Consider the following 25,084-nt stretch of genomic DNA (forward strand, 5'->3'; position numbering starts at 1 on the left):
CTCTTCTGTCAAATTCACATTGGTGGAAAGACCAGGGTAGAAAAGAACTTTGGAGCACAGACTTCCCTTGGAAACAAAACTCAGACTCCAATAAATCCAATAACCCCATTGTCAGACCAAGAGCTGTATGTGGAAGCCTGTTAGCTCCAAAGGGAGAAGAGAAGAAGCACAGAACGATAGAATGAGAGAGCTAGAAGAGAAATCTGAGGAAGATGAAAGGAAATACTGATTTGGTTACAACTGATCGACTCCAGCTTGCTCCTTTTGCAGATAAAGGAAGATGCAGTGTCCCCTGGGGAAGAAAAGTGAATGGGCTGAAGTCACACAGGTAGGAACAGAGCAAAGACTAGAACACAGACCAGTTCAGTGCTTTTTTCTCTACCATTCTGAGTGGCTTTTGCTCAGGGACAACACAGTCCTGACCCTAAGGTAGTCCCCATTTGATAAGAGAGGCCAAGCCTTGTTCTCAAGGAATTTATCTTCTTTTGTTTCCTTATTTTTTTTAATTAAAAAAAAATAATAAACATTTTTATTTGTAGTTTTGGGTTCCAATTTTTATTCCTTCTTCACTCCCCCCCTCCAAGGGATCAAGCAATCAGATATGTGTTATACTTGTACAATTATGTAAAACATTACCATATTAGTCACTTCGTATGTGAAAACTTGAATTTAAAAAACAAAAGTGAAAAATAGCATGTTTCAGTGAGTGTTCCATTAATAGCAATCTTTCTTGGATAATAGGCTTCATCAATAGTGCTTTGGGATTGTGCTGAATCATTGTATTGTTAAGAATAGTTAAGCCATTCACAGTTCTTCATCAAACAATATTGCTGTCTTTGTGCACAATTGGTTCTGCTTACTTCACTATACATCAGTTCATATAAGTCTTTCTAGGCCCTCAAGGAATATCTAGTCTCATAGAGGCAAGAGGACAAGCACACATGAAAAGGACTAACAATAATACGTAAGAAAAGCAAAGAAATCAGTGCAGATTCAAATATCTGTTAGTTGCTTTATACAATAAACTTTATGGGCATATGACCAATGTTGGAGGGGAAAAGACTGAGGGGTGGTATCAGGAGTACATTTTGAACAATTTCTCAAAAATAAAAAACAAACCTTGAGGTAAATCAGTATTTTCTTTTCTTTTTTTTTCTCAGAAAATTATGTCAATAATAAACTTTGGAATGTCAGTATTGGGGTTAGAACCTCTAGATTTGTTTTTGTCAGTCTGAAAATAAAAATAACTGTAGTCATTATTTACATTTAAGTGCCACTTAAAAATTTTCAAAGTGCTATATATACGTATCTCATTTGATAAAGGAAAATAAGCAAAGGACTAAGAAAGTCTGCAACAAAATGGAAAGAAAGAAGACCTGGGTCTCATGAACTTGAACTTGGGCAGTGGATTTGAAAGCTAGGACTAATAGTATTTCATGTGCCCCTAGGCACATGGGAGGGAGACAAGTATTCCCTGGTAAGTAGAAAAATATAGAATTGGGCACTTTGGCACCATAGCCATTTTGATACAGTAAGATTTTTTTTAAAAATAGCCTACAGGAAGATAAGAGTTGAGCTGAGGAAGACAGATCAGCAAGTGATGGAACTATTTTTGCTTCTATTCCATATTTTGGTCTTGTAGGCTACAGGTGTCAAATATACCATTCTCAGACCACATCCAACACTCCTGAGTACAGCCCAAACCAGATTAAAATATCACTGGAAGGGCCAGCCTCAGACACTTGACACTCACTAGATGTGTGACCCTGGGCAAGTCACTTAACCCTAATTGCCTCACCAAAAAAAAAAAAAAATCACTGGAAGGGGCAGCTAGGTGGTGCAGTGGATAGAGCACCAGCCCTGGAGTCAGGAGTACCTGAGTTCAAATCCGGCCTCAGACACTTGACACTTACTAGCTGTGTGACCCTGGTCAAGTCACTTAACCCCAATTGCCTCACTTTAAAAAAATGTATCACTGGAAAAAATTTAACTAAATAAAAATACAATAGAACATAGATAACATTAATATGTAGTTTTCTAAGTCAATGCAGAGTCAACAGGCATCATTATTTATAGTTTAGTAGCCCCCATTTCTATTTGAGTTTGACACCATTGATGTAGGCCTCTGTGCCTTTCAGGGGACAGCCACTGAGAGAACAGCTCAGTCCTTCCTTCAGACACAAATCAGAACTCCATTGGTTTACCGTATGGTAACAGCGAGCAACATCATTGGAGAACAGCTCTGCATCTTTGATGAAGTTGGACAAGGCCCTCAGGATGAAGGACACAAACAGGTGCATGTGGATGTAGTTCCGGGTACAGTGGAGTTTCCTATGATAGAGGAAATCATATCTTAGAACTAGAAGGAAACTTAGACTCTACCAAGTCCAACGTTCTCATATTACAGAGGAGGAAAATGAGGCCCAAGAAGGAGAAATGATTTGTCTAACTTCAAGGAGATAGTTAGTGGAAGAACAAAGTACATTCGACTCCCAGTACTGTGTTCTGTCCTCTATTTCCATGCTGTTCCCATAAAAAACATGCTAGTGAGATTCAAGTAGCAAACCCTGGTTTATTCCAATAGTACCATAACTCCTGATTTATATAATTTCTCTTCCTTAAAAGTCTAAAGTGCTCTTGCATCCCTTATTTTATGCCTAGTTGGGAGAGGACAGAGATTATTTTCCCAATTCGAAAGGTGGTAAAACTGTGGCCCAAGGAGAGTAGATGACCTTTCGAGGTCAAGCAATGAGTCAGTATTGGAGCTGGGGCTAGAACTGAAGTATCCTGTTTCCCAAGACCAAGGTCCTAGGGGCAGAGCCAAGATGGCTGAGAGAAACCAGCAAGTTGACTGAGCTCTCCTGCAGTTCCCTCAAAAAGAACATTAAATCAAGCCTCTAAAAGGATTCTGAAACTACAGAATCTACAAAAAGACAGAGAGACACAATCTTCCACCTTGAGATAATTTAGAAGACTTTAGGAAAGGTTGGTCTCACTCAGGCAAAAGGGGAGCACAGCTCAGCTCAGAAGGGGTCTGGGCAAGTCAGCAGGAAGCTCTTGGCCACAGCAGAGCAACTGAGGCTCCTCGATCCTGCTTGTGAGTTCCATCCAGTTGTGAGATCCATCAGCATCAGCTGAGAGGTCAGGCTGCCGGCTGGAGGGCCACCCACAGGACACTGGGCTGGGCCATTCTGGTGCTTGGAGGAAGCACAGGGAGCAAGTCCAGGGCAGTGAGGAATCCTCAAGCCATAGAGACCTCAGAGTAGAAAGCCAGTGACACAGCCCCTATCCCCCAGCACAAGAAGCTTGAAACAGTGACCCTTGTCAGTGATCCTTGTGACCCAGGAGCAGACCTCAACTTTAAAAAAAATAAGCTACATTATGAGTAAGAAAGAGAAAAGGGCTCTTACCATTGAGAGCTTCTGTGTTGACCAGGAAGAGCTAAACACAAACTCAAATGAGGACAATACTCTCAAATTGCCTACATGTGAAGCCTCAAGAGGGAAGATGAATTGGTCTCAAGACCAAAAAGCTTTCTTGGAAGAGCTCAAAAAGGATTTTAAAAAATCAATTGAGAGAGGTAGAAGACCAAGGTCCTGACACCGACCCCCACCCCCTCCCATCTGAATCTGGAGACAGGGAAAGAATAAGAAAGAAAGAGCACCTCAAAGAGAAAGGTGGTGTTCCTAATGCATTGCTGGTGGAGAATGAGCCCACCCATTCCAGAAAACATGTTACATGCACAAAGTTACTAAACTGTTATGCATCCTTAGACTCAATAATCCTGTTGAGCTGAGCATGTATCACTAATGTTATCCAATATAGAAAGGTCCGATTCCTACCAAAATATTTGTAGTACTTTTTGTAGTGGCAAAACACTTGGAAATAAGGTGAGTGCCCATCTGTTGGGGAATGTCTGGATAATGTTAAGTGAATATAATGGAGTACTACTGTGCCATAAGAAACAACGAATATGAGGAATTCAAAAAAACATGAGGAGAGAGTGTGAGGTGAGCAGAGGAAGGAAAACAATGTAAACAGAAATTATAATAATATAAATGAAAACAACAGCAAGATAGCTGAACTTAGATCAAGGGTAATGATAGTGATTGCATAGGATGGGCCATGAGATATACTTCCCTCTTGATAGAGGGATGGGGGAATTACTTCTGCCAAATATTGCACATTATTGTCAAGTGAAATCAATGTTTTGGTTAGTTTTCATAGTTTCATAGTTTTAGAACAACAAAGAACCTTAAATATCGCCCAATCCCCTCATTTTACAAATGGAGAAACCGAGACCAGGGAAGGTTAAATGTCTTTCACAAGGTCACAAAAGTAGTAAGTGGCAGAGACAGGACTTGAGCCTATGTCCTCTGGCCCTAAACTCAGGATATTGGGATATATCTGTGGTATAAGAGAAAAAAAAACACTAAGAAAGAGGTTTTATTTTGTTTTGTTTTTTTTAATCAGCCCAAGGTCAGTGCCCACTGAAGTGTAATGATTGGAATGACTCCACCTGCTGGAGAGTTACTGTAGGAAAGCTCCGCCATGAGGAGAAGGCGTCTGAGGGCAAGACATGAGGCCTTTCCTTGGCATCAGGAAGTGACGTTTGCTCGTGGGTACTGTCAATCAAGGCTACCAGGCAATTAGCTTGGAGATGTGTGTGCATGTGGATGGGATGTTCCCAGTTTCACAGGAGGCTTGTGGGATGAAGAAGGGGGTGGTTCTCTCTTTCATCAGGACTCTTGTGGAGAGTGGAGCAGAAATGCCGGCTTCCTGAGATAGACAGCTGAATCTAGGCCTCTTTCTCTCTCTCTTCAGCAAATTCTTATTCTTAATAAATGCTTAAAAGTCTAAACTCTTGCTAAAGCTTCTAATTTATTGGCGAATATTCATTAGATATTTTAGACAGACTAGCTAGAATTTTAGCCCCTTACAGAAGGCTGCCAGAAATGAAAGACTAGAGGTGTCTCCTTACCGGAAAGCGACAAGAATGCCCAGAGCAATGAGGAGCATTACCAAGGAGATGCTGTAGCCCACGGTATAGACGACTTTTAGCTTCAAGAGGTAGAAGTGCTGAAAGGAGAAACAAATAGAAGTAAGCCCCATTCCTATTACCTGGAACAACCTCTTCCTGCCTGTTTTTCCAACCAACATTCCTTCCCCTCCTTCAAAACTCACCTTTTCCATAAAGTCTTCCTGTTCAAAAGCAGTCCTCCCTGACCACTTCTTTCCCTCTTCAGACTCTGAGTCACAGAATCACACAATATTTCAAAGGACCTTTAGAGGTGAACTAGTCTAATCTCCCACATAATTAGGACTGTCCACTACTATGTCCCTGACAGATGGGATCTAGACTCAGCTTGAATATTTACAGTGATAGGGAATTCATTACTCCACAAGGAAGTCCAGTCTATTGGTTTTTGTTCAGTCATTTTAGTCGTGTCTGACTTTTTGACTCCCATTGGGATTTTCTTGGCAAAGTTACTAGAGTGGTTTTCCATTTCCTTCTACAGTCATTTTATAGATGAGGAAACTGAGACAAACAGGCTTAAGTGGCTTGCCCAGAGTCAACAGCTAGTAAGTGTCCAAGGCCAGATTTGAACTCATGAACATGAGTCTTCCTGATTCCAAACCCAGTGTTCTAGCTGCTCATTGTTGGTTTTAGTCCATCTGAAAAAAAAATTTTCTCCAAGGTATATCAACCATACATTTGATAAGAATCCTTTCATCAGTCTTAGTTGAAAGTTAATCTTTGCCACAAAGTACCAGTCCTCTAACCACTGAACACTTACAGAGACAAAAACTTAAATATGAACAAATGGAAAATTTTACAATGCCACACCACCAATAGACAAGAGAATTTTAGTGAAACTTTGACACTTTTGTTTAGTGAAAGTTTGGAACTTTGATGCCAGTGATATCAATAATTAAATCAACTAGTTGATCTGTTGAAGTTAAATTGTAAAACCCTGCTGTCTAATCACAGCCTAGGAAACAAGTTAAATAAGAAAGAAAATTTAAATAAAAATAGGGTCCTAGCAATGAAAGGGCATCTCCCCATAATAGAAAAGCCCCCAATTAGGTAGCCCTTGGAGCCCTTCAACTGTGAGGCCTTCCTGAAAACTACTCTAGATTCATGCTAGGGTATGCAGTCACTCAGACCCAACAGTTTAAGCCTCTACCAGTGTGTTTCCTTTATAAAGCAGTAAATATTGATCACATGATCTCAAATTGAAGTGAGAACAACAACAACTTTCTTGAAACAGAAAGCACTGGGGTATCAAGAAGTAGCAAGTGAAAATTGGCACCAAGTCCCTCAAAGGCAATCATCTCCCATGAGTCCCATGACTCCCATGATTCAACTACTAGCCTTTCAGGTGATCAAGGCTAAGGGTCTCTGGTCTAGTGTCTCTACTAAAGCCACTGAGAATCTATGAGAACAGGGGTGGATATAGAAGGACTTGCCACAAATAAACCCCCAAATAGTTGTTTGTCAATGTCTGCATTGCTGATGTTGGTTTCCACCAAAACTGTGAGATAAATATTAGAACTGACTCTGCTGCCATACTCCCATGCAGATGGGTGCAGTCATCCAGGACTTTAAGAGCACAATCTCACTGAGTCTCAAGTTGAGCATTAGCAGGATCTGTGAAACATCCCTAAAATGCATCAGTGCTGCTCCTTCAGGGGAAATCTCAAAGTCCATAAAATCCTCAAAGGGACACAGTGAACCATGTCATTTTTCTCTCCCTATTTCTTCAAAGTACTCTTTGAAGCTTCTTCTCAAACCCAATACTACTAGCAGCCTAGCTAGAGGTAGGGGCAGGAAGGATCCAAGACCACTGAAGAAGGTAGTGATTTCCTTTCCAGTCTCCAAGAGTTGTATTGGACTAGAATTCTATCTACTTACTAACCTTCAAATATTTCTAGTATAAAGATGCTTCCCTGATTGATCTCAACAGGGAAAGTAGACCTTAACTTATACTCATCAGCCTAATCCCTTCCCAACAAGTGATGGTAATGAGAAAGACAGAGGCAGAGTGAGAGAGAGAGAGAGAGAGAGAGAGAGAGAGAGAGAGAGAGAGAGAGAGAGGGAGAGAGAGAGAGAGGAACTCCCCAAAACATTATATTCATATAGCCTTTTGTGATTGTGGTAGACCTTTGAAAAGATCCCTACATGGACATATCTCTTTCCTAATTTATGAACTATTTTTTGTTTTTAAAAGTTACTTTTTAATCTATTATGTCATCTAGTCTTGAGAATAACCCTTGGGTGAGAGATAGGTAAGGTTAATATTGTTATTCTCATCTTTACATGTGGGGAAATTGAAATCAGAGAAGTTAAGTAACTGAATAAGTCAATCACCAAGTATTTATTATGTAGAAATATGTTATATCTCAAAGTTCTAAGTACTGTGAGATACAAAGACAAAAAGAACCAAACAAACAATTTCTACCCTCAAAGAACTTAGCCACAACTAATTAGTGGAAGAGGTGGAGCTAGACTCCTGGGATTCTGATTTCTCTCCCAGTGTTAGTTCCATCCTCCTGTTCCATCTGTCTCCAGCCCATATATTCCCATTACTGACTCTCTTATACTGTATAGCAGCTCCTCAGTCCATGAATAACTCGCTTACCTTCTTGTCATCAGTGCTGTCATTCACATCATACCCACAGGCAGTATCAATTCTGACAAAGGGTTCAGACCAGCCATCTTGAGTACAGTTTCGAAATACAGAACCTGCAGGTACAAAATATCCCACAGGGGTAGGAAGTTAAGAGTCACAACTCCTGGGTTTCTCCTTGACCAGTACACTTTGCTTCAATAATTATTTCCTCTATTTCTTATTTTTAACAATACAACCAGCTCCTACTTATCTGTGGGGACTATACAGAGAAAGAGACTGGCCAAAGACCAGGTCCTCCCCTAAACCATAAAGTCACCAAGGTTAGCATTCACCTCTGCTGCATTATTAGTAACTTTTTAAAAAATATAACTTTTATTTTATATACTTAGTTCCTTTTTTTTTGGTGGGGCGATGAGGGTTAAGTGACTTGCCCAGGGTCACACAGCCAGTAAGTGTCAAGTGTCTGAGGCCGGATTTGAACTCAGGTCCTCCTGAATCCAGGGCCAGTGCTTTATCAACTGTGCCACCTAGCTGCCCCAGTCACTTTTAATCCTTCTAGGACCTATCTTCTTTTCTGGACTTCCTCCACAATTACCCCATCTCTGGCTCTCATGTCATCTTTCCAAAGGGCCTTGCTCTCAACAGTCACTGTGGCAAAGCAATTTAATATCTCAATCTACTCATCTGTAAAATGAGGATTAGATTAAATGATTTCTAAGACTTTTCCAGCTTTAATTTATGATGGCAAGTCACTTGTCTAAAGTCCTATAACAAGTGAGTAGCAGAGACAAGACAAAGCCCAGGTCCCAAGACTCCTAGCCAAAGAAGTTCATGAAGTACATTGTATCATATAGTGGAAAGAGCATTGGACCAGGAAGCAAGAGACATAGGTCTAGTCTTACCTCTAACATTAACTAGCTGGCAAGGGTTGGACTTCATTATCTCTAAGGGTCTTTCTGTTCCTGAAATTTGATGTGGGGATTCCAAGAAATTAATTCCTTAAAACTGTTTAGGTTTATCTCTCTTGCAAGGATATTTACCTTTATATTACTATCTACCTAGAAACAAAACCCAAAGGAAACTCCATAATATCCTTTATACTATCATTTCCTTTAAGGAAGTTCTTCCTAATATTTAAGTCCACATCCTGGTCTCCTTCTTTCATTTATCTGAAGAGCATCCATCCATTCTTCTAGTGGCTCACTCATTATTTATCTGGGTTTTCCAGCAAATGGTTAAGAGAGAGAAAAATTCCTATAAGGAAATTCCTTCTCATTTCCTAATAGAGGACCTTTCAGTGGAAAATTTCTTCTCCTCTTGGCTTCCTGTAGAGTTGGATGGGGAAACTGGGACAAGAAAACATTATCTTCTAAAGAAGCTGGAGGTAAGAAACTTGAAAATGGACTTCAGGGGATGGCTTTAGAAAAACCTGAGAAGATTTATATGAACTGAAGCAAAGTATAAAGGGATAGAACCAGGAAAGCAATTACACAATAACAACAATGGTGTAAAGACAAACACTTTTAAAGACTTAGGAATGGGGGCAGCTAGGTGGCACAGTGGATAAAGCACCAGTCCTGGATTCAGGAGGACCTGAGTTCAGATCCAGCCTCAGACACTTGACACTTACTAGCTGTGTGACCCTGGGCAAGTCACTTAACCCTCATTGCCCCCCCCCCAAAAAAAGACTTAGGAATTCTAATCAACACCATGACCAACCAAGATCATAGAGGACTCTTGATGAAACATGATATCCACCTCCAGATAAAGATGATGGACTCAAGAGTTCAGATTGAGACTTTTTTTTTTGGACATGGCAAATTTGGGGATTTGTTTTGCATGAATATACATGTTTGTAATGGGTGTAAGGAGCTAAAATTCACATGGGTTTTGTTTTAATTGCTTTCTCAGTGGAAGTGGGGGACGGGTAGCGATATGGGAGAGAATGTAGATCTAAAAATAAAATAAAATTGAATTTTTTTTTAATTTTTAAAAGAAAAAAAAGACAAGAGATTGCAGACTTCTGACTAAGCAGCCTGAATGGAGGCAGACAGCCTCACTCCCACACACCTATTCCAGCAAAAATCCAAAATTTGTACCAGACAGAATAACAATTAAGAAATTTAATGAGAAGCTATAATGAATGAATTATTCTACCCTCAGAATGGCAAAAAAAAAAAAAAAGCCAGTCAGAAGCCCTAAAGCAATAGAAAGTGGGGCTGCCAGGAAAGCCACTGCCAGCACAGGCAAGAAAATTGTCAGCCTCCCAGAGCACCCAGAGCTGAGCCAGAGACTTGGAACCTGCAAGGCTCTGTGTCCAGAGGCTACAAAAGCATAGGGATCCCTCAAGAAAGCCTCAGGGGAGTCAGAAAGCCCAAGTGAGCATCGGGAACCCCCAGAATGGTCTGAAAGTGAATCCCATGGAGCAACAGTGAGTAGTACAGCAACACTCAGACTGGGAAAGCCCTAAGAGACCCTTCTGCCCTGAGACACAGGAGGGGCTGGGGGTGGGGGTGAGAGGGAGGAAGATCCATTGCTTCAGATACATCAGGTCCTGATTCTGAGTGGCAGGTATCGAAAACTGTTGCAGATACATTGTTGTTGTTTTTTGTCCTTGTTCTTGAAGAGGACCATGACATCGGGTGGTGATGGCATGACTTGCAGTGAATTGGATTTAAGTGAGGGAGTGCAAGGCCACCAGCTTTAGTCTCTCCTCCAGAGCCATCTGTCATCTGTCCAGTGGCAAGATTTTCATCAGGACCACTGGAGATGGCTCTGGATGCAGTGGAAGACCATGGCCTTTTTAAGCTAAGGTTGGACTTCAGGGTTTCTGGCTGAAACAGAAGCAATTGCTATTTGTACTCACTGTGAGCCAATAACTGGGGGTATGTGACAAGGGGATGCAAACGTGGAAGTAGGGATGAGGGGAGTGGGCCTCCAAAGAACCTCACTCTTATCTTAACCAGACCCAAGAGGGTTGAATACACACAGACACATGCTTTAAGAATTTAGAGTAGAAATACATAAAATTCAACAGAGAGACAATAGGAAATGGGGTGGGAAGGGGGGGAGGGTAAAAGGATAATATTAAGAAGGCAACGGTCATAAGCAAAACAAACATATATCCCAAAGGAGGGGATTAAAAGGAAAAATTAAAAGAGAACGAGAGAACTAAAGTCTATGAAGGTGACCATTAATCGGGGAATGGCTGAACAATTATGGTGTGAAATTATGGTTTGTGAATGAAATGGAAACAGTCAATTGTTCTATTACAGGTGCCACAAGAAATGATAAAAGAGATGATTTCAGAGAATCTCAGGAAGTATGAACAGATACAAGTGAAGGGAACAGAACCGGGAGAACAATGATACCAGTAAAACAACTTTGAAAGACTTCAGAACTCTGATCAATGCAGTGACCAACTCCACTGACGTCTCCATGTGGTTCAGGATGAAGTACATTATACATGTGCTCATCTTCTGACAGAGTCGATGGATTTAAGGTGCAGAGACACATATTTTTAGACATGGCCACTGTGTAGACTCATTTTGTATGACCAGACTTATTTGCTAGGAGGATTCTCTCCCCCCGCCCCACTCTGTTTTCATTGGGGAGGGGGGAAGGAGGGACTAGTGATAGTAATGCGCAAAAATAGGGCCTTTGAAACATTTTTTAAATAGACTGAAAAGAGCAGGGAAAATGATCAAAAAGAAGCACAAGCAAGCAGGACAGTTTTGAAAGAAACACATGAAATATCTCTGTGTGTGTGTGTGTGTGTGTGTGTGTGTGTGTGTGTGTATCAGAGAAAGAGAAATGTGGTTTGAAATGGAGATTCGAGGTCTCATATACAATCTTTTTTGTTTTGTTGTACGCATGGAAATGGTCACTTAAATTTTTTAAATTTAGGATGGAAAAAAGAAAGCTAATCAGTTTACCAGACTTGTTCTAGCTCTCTGATGAGTCTACAATGTTACTTTACTAACCTTTCAATTGGATTGTCTCCCCTCCCCCCAAAAAAAAGGGTGGGACTTGGCAAGGAAGAGAGAGAAGAAGGTTTGGGAGAGGGAGACATGATCTGATAAGGAAATAATCTGGATGAGAACCCAGTTTGGCTCTCCCTTTTGACTCCCACCTGCTGCCTAAAGGGTCTTTTATCTCTTGGCATATCAGTTGTTGCCTCTTTTGCCAGAGGACAGAGGCTTCTTCCCTGGGTTTCCCTCTAGGAGGCTGGAAAGAAGTGCTTCTTGGACCTAGGGCCAAATACATTCCAGTTAGTTGTCTAATACCTACTCTGCACTGAGGGTTTGGGGGGTGCTGTGCAGTGTTTTCCACATCCCTTTCTGACTTCTGGCTTAGGCAGGTACCAGGGTATTCCTGTCTCTAGTGGTCTGAGCATGCCAGTATCTTAGAGAGGTGATCTGGGCCTGCAACTGTTTTAGGGAGATACTCTAGGCCAGTGGGAACAAACTCAAATAGAAATAGATCCCTGGGCAGCTAGGTGGTGTAGTGGATAAATCACTGGTCCTGGATTCAGGAGGACCTAAGTTCAAATCTGACCTCAGATACTTGACACTTACTAGCTGTGTGACCCTGGGCAAGTCACTTAACCCTCATTGCCCCACCAAAAAAAGAAAGAAAGAAAAAAAAAAGAAATAGATCCCTGCAGGCTGTGTATTAACTTAGAAAACCACAAATTCACATTATTTGTATTTTGTTATATTTGTGTTTATTTTATCCCTGATAAGGCACCAGGACAACATTTGGATTTCTGAATGGCCTTAGTAGTTCCCAGATGGGTGGGAAAATAAACTTCAGGGCAAAGAAGGCAATGTCAGAAAAGGCCCAGGAGATCCCTGCATTTCCAACTAGTCTTTTTGAGGGTAAAAGACTAAAAAAAAAAAAAAACAACCAAAAAAACCCCAAAACCCAGAAGCCAAAATTAGGAGGGTGAAGAAAAAAAGTTAGGCAAGTATATACACATACACATAATCATCTGCTTGTGTGCCCCGAGGCCAAAGGAAATCAGACAATGGATCAAGAGAGCATTTTTTTTTTTTTAGGCTGGGGATCAATTCTTCAGACCTGAGAATTGTCCAGCACAATTTCCTGCTCTGACCTGGCAGGATTCTGGAAGACCATCTGGGCTTGTGATATGGGCCAGAAACCCAATTCTTTCTTCTAATTAGAAACTCCTCCTAAGCAAGTCCTGACACTGGAGTGACCCAGTTTCTTTTTTTTTTTTTGACCAAGTTTCAATAAACAGGATGTGGGTTTAAGGTAGGTGGACCCTCAGTAAAATTGCAAAGAAGATGATGCTGGTCTTTCGAATTCTCCTTTATCCCCTTTCAGGCCCCTCTCCACCTTGGGAAGACCGCTTCTCTTCCCTTGCTCCTCCCCCTCACTGCCCTTTAATCCCACTAAGATTTAACAAATAAATTTAGAGTATAACCCCACCCCTCTGCCCCTCCTTCCCAACAGCATTTGCATCTCCTAAAGGACTCTTGGAGAACAAAATTTTCATAAACCAAAGCACCATTTCTCCAAAGAGATTTCAGGTAGGGGATCTACAGGGAAGGAATAATTTTATCCAGGGGCTCCCTGCCAGCTGCTTCTCCATCTGCATAGCTGTCTGTCTACCTATCTATACAGTGAGCCCCAGGGAGATGATGTGGTTGTCCAGCTTGATAAATGGCATCTCTCTAAATCACCAAATTTATTTTAATTTAATATTTTAAAGTATCTGTTGTTTATAGAACACTACAGGCTCAGCACTCAAAACCTTTCAAAAGGGAAGAGAATATGCAGGGTTTAAGAATTTCCAGGGAAATAAAATTATAGAAAATCTGGGTGAGGAGGGTCAGAAGTGAAGTGGATAGATAGGTAGACAGAAGGGTATAGTAGAAATCCAGGTTTAATTCTAGCTTTGCCCCTAACTCTATGTAACTGGGCAAATCAATCCACTTCTCTGAGTCCCAGTTTCCTTGTCTATAAAGTGAGGCAACTGAAGATTTAATCTAACTGAAGCTGGAAAGGACCTTAGTGATCATCTCTTCTAACCTCTCTACATCCCCAACAACTCATCATTTCGTTTGAAGACCTCCAGTGATGGGAAGCTGACTATAAGTTGAAGAAACTCCTTTCTCTGTGAGATAGCTCTTGTGTATAAGTATCTCCTTATACAGGTAGGCAGTGTAGTGAATAGAACATGGACTTGGAATCAAGAAGCACCAGGTTCAAGTTCTGCCCCAGACACTTACTAGCTGTATGAGCCTGGGTAAGTCACTTAAATTGTTTGCCTGTTTCCTTATCTGTAAAATGGGGATAACAATAACAACTACTTCCCAGGTTTGTTGTGAAGAACGCATGAGATAACACATAAAGGGCTTTGCAAACCTTAAAGTGCTATAGAAATATTATTTATTATTATTAATTATATCAAACTGAAATCTGCCTTCAGCTTTTCCTACTCGGGGAAAGAGGAACAAGCATTGATTAAGTGCCTATTATAATATGCCAGGCCCTGTGCTTTCTATGGTCAAAAAGAACCTCTTCAGGGGGGCAGCTAGGTGGTGCAGTGGATAAAGCACTGGCCTTGGATTCAGGAGGACCTGAGTTCAAATCCAGCCTCAGACACTTGACACTTAACTAGCTGTGTGACCCTGGGCAAGTCACTTAACCCTCATTGCCCTGCAAAAAAAAAAAAAAAAAAAAAGAACCTCTTCAACACAAAGCTCTTCAAATACTTTAAGGGGTCTCTCTGGGACTTCCCAGAGCTGGGAAGAACAGTGAGCCTGAGACTGCATCTCAGAGCCCTGAATGCCTTTTTATGTCTTTTGTCTCTTTCCCTGATCAATAGCAATGCTGAAAGGGATGTTTCCAAGCCATTGAATACCATGACTTCAGGAGGCACCTAAGGCTCCTGGGCACTTCAGATGGCATTAACAAGCAACAGGAAGATCTGGGGGGGTTTTGCAACTACACTCTTCTTGGAGAAGGTGATCAGTGACAGGAGGATGACCCCAAATCATGGCATGGCTTGCAATAAGTCATGGACTTTGAGGGAGTCTTGGACAATGAGGATTTGAGATGAAGGCAGAATGACTCTTCAGCAGTCCTATAGTTTCATATTTCAGTATTTTAAATAATGACCTCCCGGAGAGTATAATGGGATTTGTGGGTTACTGTTTAATGTTTCATTTAAGTCTTATGTCTTTGTGGTTTGATCATTTCTTTTGTATGGGGGAAATTAATATCCATCTTATCCCTAAATTACTTTATATATTAAGTGCCTTGAAATTCCCTAGGCAAAGTCTTAGACAGGAACCAAATAAATATAAACTTGAAGTGTTCTTCCTCATGACTCTGGGATAAAGCCCAAGTCCTTTCTTTAAAGGCCAGGGTTCCCCAGGACTGTACATGGTGCCTATGTGACCCCAGAGCAAAGAAATCACTTAATGGTGTGAGAAAAATAATTATTAATAATGGATTTCTTGGAGGGACCCAGGGATCAGTTTCTCAGTACTTTCTCCCCCCCCACTCCAGAAAATCCAGTTCTTGAGAAACTTCAGGAAGTCTTATTTGGGACAAACCCAAGGAAATAAAGGAAATGGAGATAGACTCTTTAGTCTTGCTCTGGGAAGGACAGATTAAACCACACCTAGATAATGGACTTTGCCTTGAGCAAAGTGGGGGTCTTTTACCTGTTTTTTTTTTTTTTGCTTTTTTCAATTTTTTTTTTTTGCGGGGCAATTGGGGTTAAGTGACTTGCCCAGGGTCACACAGCTAGTAAGTGTCAAGTGTCTGAGGCCGTCTTTGAACTCAGGTACTCCTGAATCCAGGGCCGGTGCTCTATCCACTGCGCCATCTAGCTGCCCCTCTTTGACCTGTTTTTATCTGTAGAGTTCATTTTTTTTTAATTGTTTTATTTTTATTTATTTATTTTTTAGTGAGGCAATTGGGGTTAAGTGACTTGCCCAGGGTCACACAGCTAGTAAGTGTCAAGTGTCTGAGGCCGTCTTTGAACTCAGGTACTCCTGACTCCAGGGCCGGTGCTCTATCCACTGCGCCATCTAGCTGCCCCTGTAGAGTTCATTTTAATGTAGACCACCCTCAAGTCATATCAACCACTGGAATTGAATGATGCTAACCAATTAGCTTTGATCAATGTACAATGACCCGCCTCTATTAAAAGAGGATAAAAACTCTTGGAGTTCTCTCTTGGCCTGCTCTTGGCTCCCCCTCTTAGAATAATATAGGTCTGGCAGGTCTTCTGAACTCTTTTGGGTCTCCTTGAGACCATATGCTCTCTCTTTGGGAGACAGCCTGGATCTGCTGGGGTTCTTCTCCTGCTGTGCCTAATTGCCATGATGAAGCTCTCTCCCTGATTTTTCTACCACCTGGTCTGAGACCATGAGAAGTTAGGAAGACTTGTAGTCAATTCTTTACTAGTATATAATATTACTAAATCATAATATTCTTACCCCAAACTGTTGTATATATACCAATAGTAATTTTAAAAACACACTGGGGGGATATCTGTTAGTAAATGTCTTAATTCCCCTAGTAGTGACACCTCTCCTCTCAATTACTCGGTATTTATTTTTTATATATCCTATCTTTATTATTTATATTAGTAAATAGTGTTGGTTCCTTGATGGCAGGGATAGTCTCATTTTTGTATTTGCATTTCTGGAATATAGTATCAATTTCCAGTATCTTGCACATTTGTTGATTCTTTCTTGTCTGAAGATTGCTTTTCTTGCAAAATTAAGGTTGAATATTTGTGCCTCCTCTCCATCCATAACCATCATCTCATCCTAACTGACCTATGGTCCTATCCTTTCTTAGATCTTCCTTTTCCCCCCAACATAATTAGAACAGTAGTGTTTATTTTTATATATATATATATATATTTATGACTATCCTCAGCTTATTCTGAGCTCCAAAGCTCTGAATTCTATTTTAGAGGATCATTTCACACTTTTTCATTCAACCTTAGTTATCTGTCTTTGCTTCCATCTTCTGTAAAAGTGTTTTAAAATTTTTACTTGGTCTTCTGCATTCATATTTATCTCTTTAGACAATTTATCTCTTTAGACAATTAATTCAACTGCTCTTCTCCATAGAGATAATGTTTTCATTACTGTTGGTCAGATGCTCTCAGAAAAACCTAGAAAGACTTACATGAACTGATGCAAACTGAAATGAACAGAACCAGTAGGATATTGTACACAGTAACAGCAACATTGTATGATGATCAATTGTGAATGACTTAGCTATTCTCAGCAATACAATGATACAAGACCACTGAAGGATTTATGATAAAAAATGCTATTCATCCCTAGAGAAAGAACTGATGGAGTCTGACTATAGATTGAAACATACTTTTTAAAGTTTTCTTTCTTTTTCTTGGGTTTGGGATTTTTTTGGTCTAAGTTTCCTTTCACAACATAAGTAATATAGAAATATATTTTGCATGACTACACATGTATAACCCATTTCAATTTCCTTGCCTTCTCAATAAGGAAGGGGGAAGAGAGAGGGAGAGAATTTGGAACTGATTTTTTTTAAATGAATGTTAAAAATTGTTTTTACATGTAATTGGGGGAAAATAAAATTCTAAATAAAAAATAATAAATTACTACTGGTTCTCTCTACTTCTTTTTTTTCTGTTTAGAATTTTATTTTCCAAATTACATGCAAAAACAAATTTTGATGTCAATTTTTTAAAACTTTTCGTTCCAAGCTCTTCCCCTCCCTCCCTTCCCACCCCCATCCCCAAGAACTCAAGCAATTCAATAGAAGCTATACATGAGTAGTCATGGAAAACATCTCCACATTAGCTAGGTTGTGAGAGAAAACAGACAAAAACAAAACTTCAGATTAAGTAACTGTCAAAAATAATATGCTTCAATCCCTTTTCAGACACCATCAATTCTTTTCTCTGTGGATGGGTTGCAACCTCTCCACTTCTTATGACATAATTGTTACTCTCTGTGGTATCTGGTTTGGTGGATGGATGTTGAGATTATTCTTTCCCCTCTTCTATATTCAATTATTGATCAGATTTACAACTTTGTGGGCTAATATATTTTTGGTTTTGTTTTTGCAGGGCAATGAAGGTTAAGTGACTTGCCCAGGGTCACACAGCTAGTAAGTGTCAAGTGTCTGAGGCCAGATTTGAACTCAGGTCCTCCTGAATCCAGGGCCAGTGCTTTATCCACAGTACCACCTAGCTGCTCCCTGGGCTAATATATTTTTTTTTACCAGTCATAATTACATATACTTCAATGTTGATTGAGTTATCATTCCTATAGCTTAAAAGCCATGGTTCATAAATAAATACCATCTCTTCTTTTTTGTTTTGTGGGGGTTTTTTGTTTGTTTTTTGCAGGCAATGGGGGTTAAGTGACTTGCCCAGGGTCACACAGCTAGTAAGTGTCAAGTGTCTGAGGCCAGACTTGAACTCAGGTACTCCTGAATCCAGGGCCTGTGCTTTAACCACTGCGCCATCTAGCTGCCCCAATACCATCTCTTCTTAACTTAATTCTTGAGGCTAACCTCTTTGGTAAAATGCCCATTTGTTGCACTTGTTTGATGTGGTAAGACTATTCTTTTTTTTTTTTTTTTGGTGAGGCAATTGGGGTTAAGTGACTTGCCCAGGGTCACACAGCTAGTAAGTGGCAAGTGTCTGAGGTCAGATTTGAACTCAGGTCCTCCTGAATCCAGGGCTAGTGTTCTATCCACTGTACCACCTACCTGCCCCAAGATTTTGTTCTTATAAGACAAATTCTATCCTTGACCAAGAACCCTTCTTTCCTATATATCAAGTGTGGAAATATTTTAACTGGCTAGGCCTAATCTCACTGGGGGGTCTAATCTGAAGATGGACTAATCTGGGGATTTTTGACTGGCTGGCTAGCTGACTGCTGTTAACTTAATATGGGCCATTTATAAAATTTCCCTCACTGCTCTGCTCCCTAATTGATAAGCAAAAGATTAAGAAACCTCTTAATTAAATAATCAAAGCAGAATTTATTTATAAAAATCAATATAAACAATAAGGGTTAAGAAATGCAAATTGTACAACCTATCTGCTTTTAATATAATAAGTGCTGTCTGCCTCTTCTTGCCTTAGGGTATGCTCCAGCTTTCTCTAACTTTCACTCTTTTTCTCCTTCACTCCAGCTTCCCTGCTTCACTTTCACTTCTAACTCCAAGCCCCTTTCACTTTGTCCACCCCCCTGAAAAGCCCCTTAGTGTCCTCACCTCTGTTGCCAACCCCCTGGCGTCTCTAGCATCTCTGCATCTTAGCGCTTTCTCCAACCACCTTACTGTCTCCTGTTCTCTTAATCTTCAGGCCTCTATGCGTCCTCCTAGTCCCTCTTAGTCCTCCAGCATTCCCCCTTCACTGTCTTGCTCCCCTGTATATATGTTCCTTCTCTCCCCTCAAACCTCAGGCTCTCTGTGCCCCCGCATACGCCAAGCTAATCCGCTGGCCGCACTAGGGCTGTGCCCAGCGGGACTCGAGGGGCCCGTGCCCACTACCACACGCCTGGGACCTCTGCACAGGCTATGCTAGGGCCTGGCAGGACAAGCCTGGGATCTCTGAGGCAGCTCCCCTCAGGGCATAGGGAGGTGGAGCTTTTTTTTTTCCTCCAGCCCTCTGACCTGGCCCTGAAAAGCCCACCGGGCTTTTTTGGCTCAGCGGAAGTGGAGGGGGAGGAGCACCAGCCCCTCACACAGAAAAAACCCCTGAGAGCCTAAGGCTTTTTAATTTCAGCCCAAAGGCAGGGTCCCCAAATCAAAATAAATTTCCACACAAGCCAGTCTAAAAATCTCAATCAAAATGTCAAACAGCAGCTTCTTAACTTGTGGTTTGCTTTACAAATTTATCTTTTGCTGATGAAACCCTTACTTTCAGTGACTTTACTGAGGAAACCTTTACCTTCATCAGTGATGAAAATATTATCTTTGCCCATAAGGTCGTCAGTTTGCCAGGACTTTATCATGCTTAGTGATTGCTCTCTCTAATGTCCCTTCAGGATCAATGATTCCAGATGTGTAGAACAAGGTACTCCTCCCGTTATCTTTATAATGCTTGATGTGTGTAGAGAACTTTACTCTGCACAGAATTTTCATATTGATTAAATCCTTTGACCCTCACAGTAAGAAATACTAGATATTGAACTGGAAGTCATGCTTCCTCTGGTCACACAGCTAGAGTTCATGGAAAAGGCAACAGCTTGCAACCTGTCCACCTTTCCACTGGGCCACTGTACCTTTACTCTCCTTCTTTCTTTCCTCCTACCTCAACAGCCTAGAGACAATAGAAATGATAACAAAGAGACCAATAAAGAATAGGCAAGGGGGGCAGCTAGGTGGCGCAGTGGATAAAGCAACAGCCCTGGATTCAGGAAGACCTGAGTTCAAATCCAGCCTCAGACACTTACACTTACTAGCTGTGTGACCCTGGGCAAGTCACTTAACCCTCATTGCCCCACAAAACAAACAACCAAAAAAAAAAAGAAAGAAAAAAAAACAAGAAGAATAGGCAAGAATAGATCATACAGTTTCTGAGGACAGATTTGAACTCACAGCTTCCTGACTCTAAGCCCAGGGTTCTATTCACTGCACTAGCTACCTGCCTAAGAATTCTTAGAAAACAAAATTCCTGTTGAGATTTTCCTTACCTATATTTTGAGAATCAGAATTTTGATCTGGAAAGGATTTTGATCTAGTCAATTTTTCCTTCCCCCTATTTTATAGATTAAAAAAAAAAATGAAGTACTAAGACCCAGAGTGATGAAGTGACATGCAAGGCAACGTAGGAATCAAGCAGAAGAACTGGGATTTGAAGCCAGGTCCTGACTCCAAATTCAGTACTCCTCATAAAACACTTCCTACTCCAATTGAACCATAAAATATTATACATAGAAATGACCTTAGGCTTGAAGTCATAAAGACCTAAGTTCAAATCCAGTCTCAGAAACATCCTAGCTGTGTGACCTTGGGCAAGTCACTTAACCTCTGTTTGCCACTGGAGAAGGAAATGGAAAACCATTCCAGTATTTTTGCTAAGAAAACCTTATGGACAGAGGTCCACGGAGTCCTGAAGACAACTGAACAACAAAGTGACTTTAAGCATCAGGCTGTTAAATTATATTATTAGCATTTCATACTCCATACCTGTCAAGTATATGGGAGGAGGAAGAGAGGGGAGGGAACATTAGAAAAAGGGGTGACCTTGGGTAGAGAAGAGAGTTTGCATGGGGATCAAAAGTAAACAATTCTCTTTATACCTCAGTCTAGGCTTTTAATACAGAGTTTAAGTTGTATCCTTCTGCCTACAGAGATCTTCTTCACCTTTCTTCATTCTCTCCCCCCCCAACTGAGAAGGTGCCAGGTCGAATGCAAATATGGGAATGGGGAAGGAGGATGGGGGAGGGGAGGAAGAAAAGATAGAAAATAAGCCTTTAGAACCTTAGCTAGAATATCAAGTATACCAAGTGAGGACCTGGGATCCCAGTTGGGGAAGTTTATCTGCAGGGTAGGATAGGTTTGGTAAAAGTCTGTGCTCCCTCCCTAACATCCCTGACACTTAATCTCCCAGAAAAGTCACCTGGTTAGGAATGAGTTTGGTAGTTACCATTTTTGCCAGTGAGCATTTGGAAGAATTTCGGGCATTCAACCTTCACTGTCTGTCCAACTGAAGAGAAGGGCCAACAGATTGTGTTGTCCCATAGCCTGGGGCAACCTGGAAGAGAGCAGTAAGGAGAAGAGAAAATATCAGCTAAGAGCTTAGGATCATTCATACAGGAGCCAGAAAGGGCTTTAGAGGGGTAGCTAGGTGGTGCAATGGATAGATTATCCTGGTTTGCAGTCAACAGGACCTGAGTTCAAAACTAACCTCAGATACTTCCTAGCTGTGTGACCCTGGAAAAAAATCACTTAATCCTGTTTGCCTCAATTTTCTCATCTGCAAAAGAGCTGGAGAAGGAAATGGTAAACCACTCCAGTATCTTTGCCAAGAAAAGCCCAAAAGGGGTCACTAAAAGTCAGACACAACTGAAAGACTAAACAACAACAAAGGGGTTTTAGAAAAAAGCTATTCCAGGGGTTAGCAAACTAGCTTGTAAGCTAAGAATAGGTTTTTGGGGGGTTTTTTTGCATTTTAAATAACAATAAAATTTCATTTTAAAATGTAAAAAACATTTTATCTCAGAGGCAGTACAAAAAGTAGTGGTGGTAGATTTGGTCGGTGGGCCATTTGGGAGGGGGGGTTGCCAGCCCCTGGTTAGTCCAATTGATTTGTATTTTCCATATAAGGAAACTGAAGATAAAAAATAAGTGACTTACTCAAGGTCATATGGTATGTTAACAACAGAGCTGGCCCCAGAACCTAAATCTCCTGATTCACAGACCAAAGGTCTTTCTTTCTATCAAAGGGCATAAGTAAAATAAACAGGATGAAACAAGAATTTTTCTCTTCTTCCCTTCCCAGCAAAGATCTCTTGCTCTAGTCACTTCTTCAGTCATAGCCACAGATGATTCTATAGAAGGGAAGATACCCACTCCCTAGATTTGGGGAAGGGATTTAAGAGATGAGAGAATGACTGGACAAAAGGGGAGGGTGAATATTTTTTTTTTGTCCACCCACACTTGAATGAAGGGAGATAATTAGAGTATCTCAAGTCTAAACCATTTCAGTGAATTCTTGAGATGTCAGATGATTAGGTAGAATTTCTAGAGTCAGGGCTTCCAGGATGGCTGCATCTCCTAAGTAGGCATTAGAGGGGTGGCCTGGGATGGTGCTGAAGGAAGGAAAGAAACAAACATTTAGTAAGCACCTGTTTTGAATCATTTCAGTAATGTCTGACTCTTTGTGACCCCATTTGGGGTTTTCTTGGCAAAGATGCTGGAGTGGTTTGCCATTTCCTTCTCCAGCTCATTTTACAGATGAGGAAACTGAGGCAAACAGAGTTAAGTGATTCACCTAGGGTCACGCAGCTAGGAAGTGTCTGAAGCCAGATTTGAACTCAGGTCTTCCTACCTGACTCCTGGCCCTGCACTCTGTGCACTATGGTATTCCCTAGCTGCCCAAGTGCCTACTTAGTTGTTTTAAACTTGGAATATGTTTCATCCCTATGCACACTTTATTAAATTTTAAAAGCAACATGTCTTACATATACCTTCCTGATCACATAACAATTAACTGATTAATGGCAGGTGTTGAGTTAAAGATGAAAATCTTATACAATCCAACAAGATAGGTTGATTTAGAATTTACAACACAGTAAAAATACACTCATGAAAATTTAGCTTTATGGACAGATGCATGCGAAAGATGAACATAGGGAAACAAGTTGTAATATTTATTAACTGTAGTGCCAAGATGCAATAACATAGCTTTTTTCCATTTTAGTAAATAACTTCCACTAACAGTTGTATTTATTTCACACACTTCAAAACATACAAAGGTAATTTTAGGGGATCTGCTACATCCATACTTCAGTCCAAGTGGTATGACAATGAGCTTTCTGTGAAACTACATGGAAATAAGTTGTCAGCCCCATGCAAGTAGCAGAATTTAAAGTCCTTCGCTCAAGATATTAAATAAAGTGCACAAACGTTGTCGAAAACAGCTTTACCCCTTTGCTACATTCTTCTTTACAAAATGACATACATGTAAACTATTTGGAGGTATTTTTATGATTAACAGTGATAGCTGAAGTATGTTTACAGTCAAATTTTTAATAAAGTATTTTAGTGAAGAAGTTATTTTTACACTTGAAACATAACAACTCAGACTACAAACTTAACCAAAAAAGTACAAAGGAGAGCAAAATGGAATTTAATATTCCTAGTTTCTGGGATGATGTTTCTAACATTTCATGAGAAGAACTTATTCTGGTGCAATTGTTTAATGAAATAGTCACTGGTTTAAAAGTCTCTAAATTAGAGCAAATCTACAATATAAGAAGTGCCATCTCTCTGTGCTCAGGAACTTTTTGGAAACCAAGCATTTAAAAGAATTCATTCAATTTGCCTATAAAATCCATGCCGTCTCTCTGTATTACTACCTACTATTTTGTTGAATTGTGATTAGATGAACTCATCAATCTCAGTTGATAACATTCCTTTTTTCTTGGATGAGAGTTTAGAAAATTCTAGTATAGAAGCTTTGTACTAGGTCTTTCAATGAAGATTTCTTTCCAAATGTCTCTTGAGAGGCGTATACCATATGCAAAAATCCATCTTCATCTTTCTCATTTTCACACACTTCAGAAACAGGTATTGAAACACTCACCATGTTGTGTCCATTCACCAATAGGAAGAAAGCTTGATTAGCATTCAGCTGTAAGAAACTTCTAATTATGTTGATTAGCACTCATGTTGACATGATGTGGTACAGGAAGTTGTTTCCCTTCCTTGTAAATTTCTATTGTCACAGTTATCTTGGTAGTATGTCACATCTTCAACTCTTTGAAAGTGGGGGCTGCTTCAAAGTCTTCTCCAAAGGCATCATGGGAGGGGGAGTGGCCTTTGGAGGATCTGATGGGCCAGACATGGTGTGGGGGTGGCAGGAGCTCAGGCAGCAGAGACAAGAGAGATGACAGTGGCAGCTGAGACGAGGGCTACTGATATGTACCTCCAGCCACAGTGACTTCCCTTCTGTCCTAAGTGCCAGCTTTGTGCCAGGCACTGTGCTAAGTGCTTTACAAATATTATCTCATTTAATCCTTACAACAAGATTAGTGCTATTATTATCCTCATTTCACAGTAGGTAAACTGAGGCAGACAGAGGTTAACTGACTTGTCCAGGGGGACAGCTAGGTGGCACAGTGGATAGAGCACCGGCCCTGGAGTCAGGAGGACCTGAGTTCAAATCCGGCCTCAGACACTTAACACTTACTAGCTGTGTGACCCTGGGCAAGTCACTTAACCCTAATTGCCTCACCCCAAAAAAAAGTGACTTGTCCAGGGTCACACAGCTAGTCAGTGTCAAAGGCTGGTTTTGAACTCAGATTTTTCTGAGTCTAGGCCCCGCATTCTATCCACTACTCCATAAAGCAACTGGGAATGAGCTACCAACAATGCCAGATCCCTCATCTTTATATAGTACATTGAGGCTTACAAATCACTTTCCTAACCTTGAAAGACTAATGAACATCGATGTATGGTGAAATGAGCAGAGCTGAGAGGACATTGTGCATAGTGACAGCAGTATTGTTCAATGAGCAATTGTGAATGACTTAACTACTCTCAGCAGTGCAATGATCCAAGACAATCCCAAGGAACTGATGAGAAAACTTACTATGTACCCCTATAGAAAGAACTGATAAAAAGAACACTTGTGATTGCAATCTTGTGGAGGGGGGAAGAAAGGGAAGGAGGGACAGAGAAAAATTTGGAACTCTAAATCTTATGAATGTTGAAAACTACCCTTA

General features: G+C 40.7%; 1 protein-coding gene across 1 annotated transcript in view; it reads right to left on the reverse strand.

The window, feature by feature from the left end:
* Window positions 1-25,084, reverse strand: part of SCTR (secretin receptor) — a 92,775-nt gene that overhangs the window by 20,108 nt on the left and 47,583 nt on the right. Inside the window, exons 3-6 of the mRNA XM_043995166.1 lie at window positions 21,283-21,390; window positions 7,644-7,747; window positions 4,982-5,079; window positions 2,205-2,331 (exon numbers count right to left, since the gene is read on the reverse strand). Coding sequence (XP_043851101.1) covers window positions 2,205-2,331; window positions 4,982-5,079; window positions 7,644-7,747; window positions 21,283-21,390 — 437 coding nt within the window. The remainder of the gene's footprint in view (window positions 1-2,204; window positions 2,332-4,981; window positions 5,080-7,643; window positions 7,748-21,282; window positions 21,391-25,084) is intronic.

The sequence above is a fragment of the Dromiciops gliroides genome, chromosome 3 (assembly GCF_019393635.1).
Source record: "Dromiciops gliroides isolate mDroGli1 chromosome 3, mDroGli1.pri, whole genome shotgun sequence".
Taxonomy (NCBI): domain Eukaryota; kingdom Metazoa; phylum Chordata; class Mammalia; order Microbiotheria; family Microbiotheriidae; genus Dromiciops; species Dromiciops gliroides.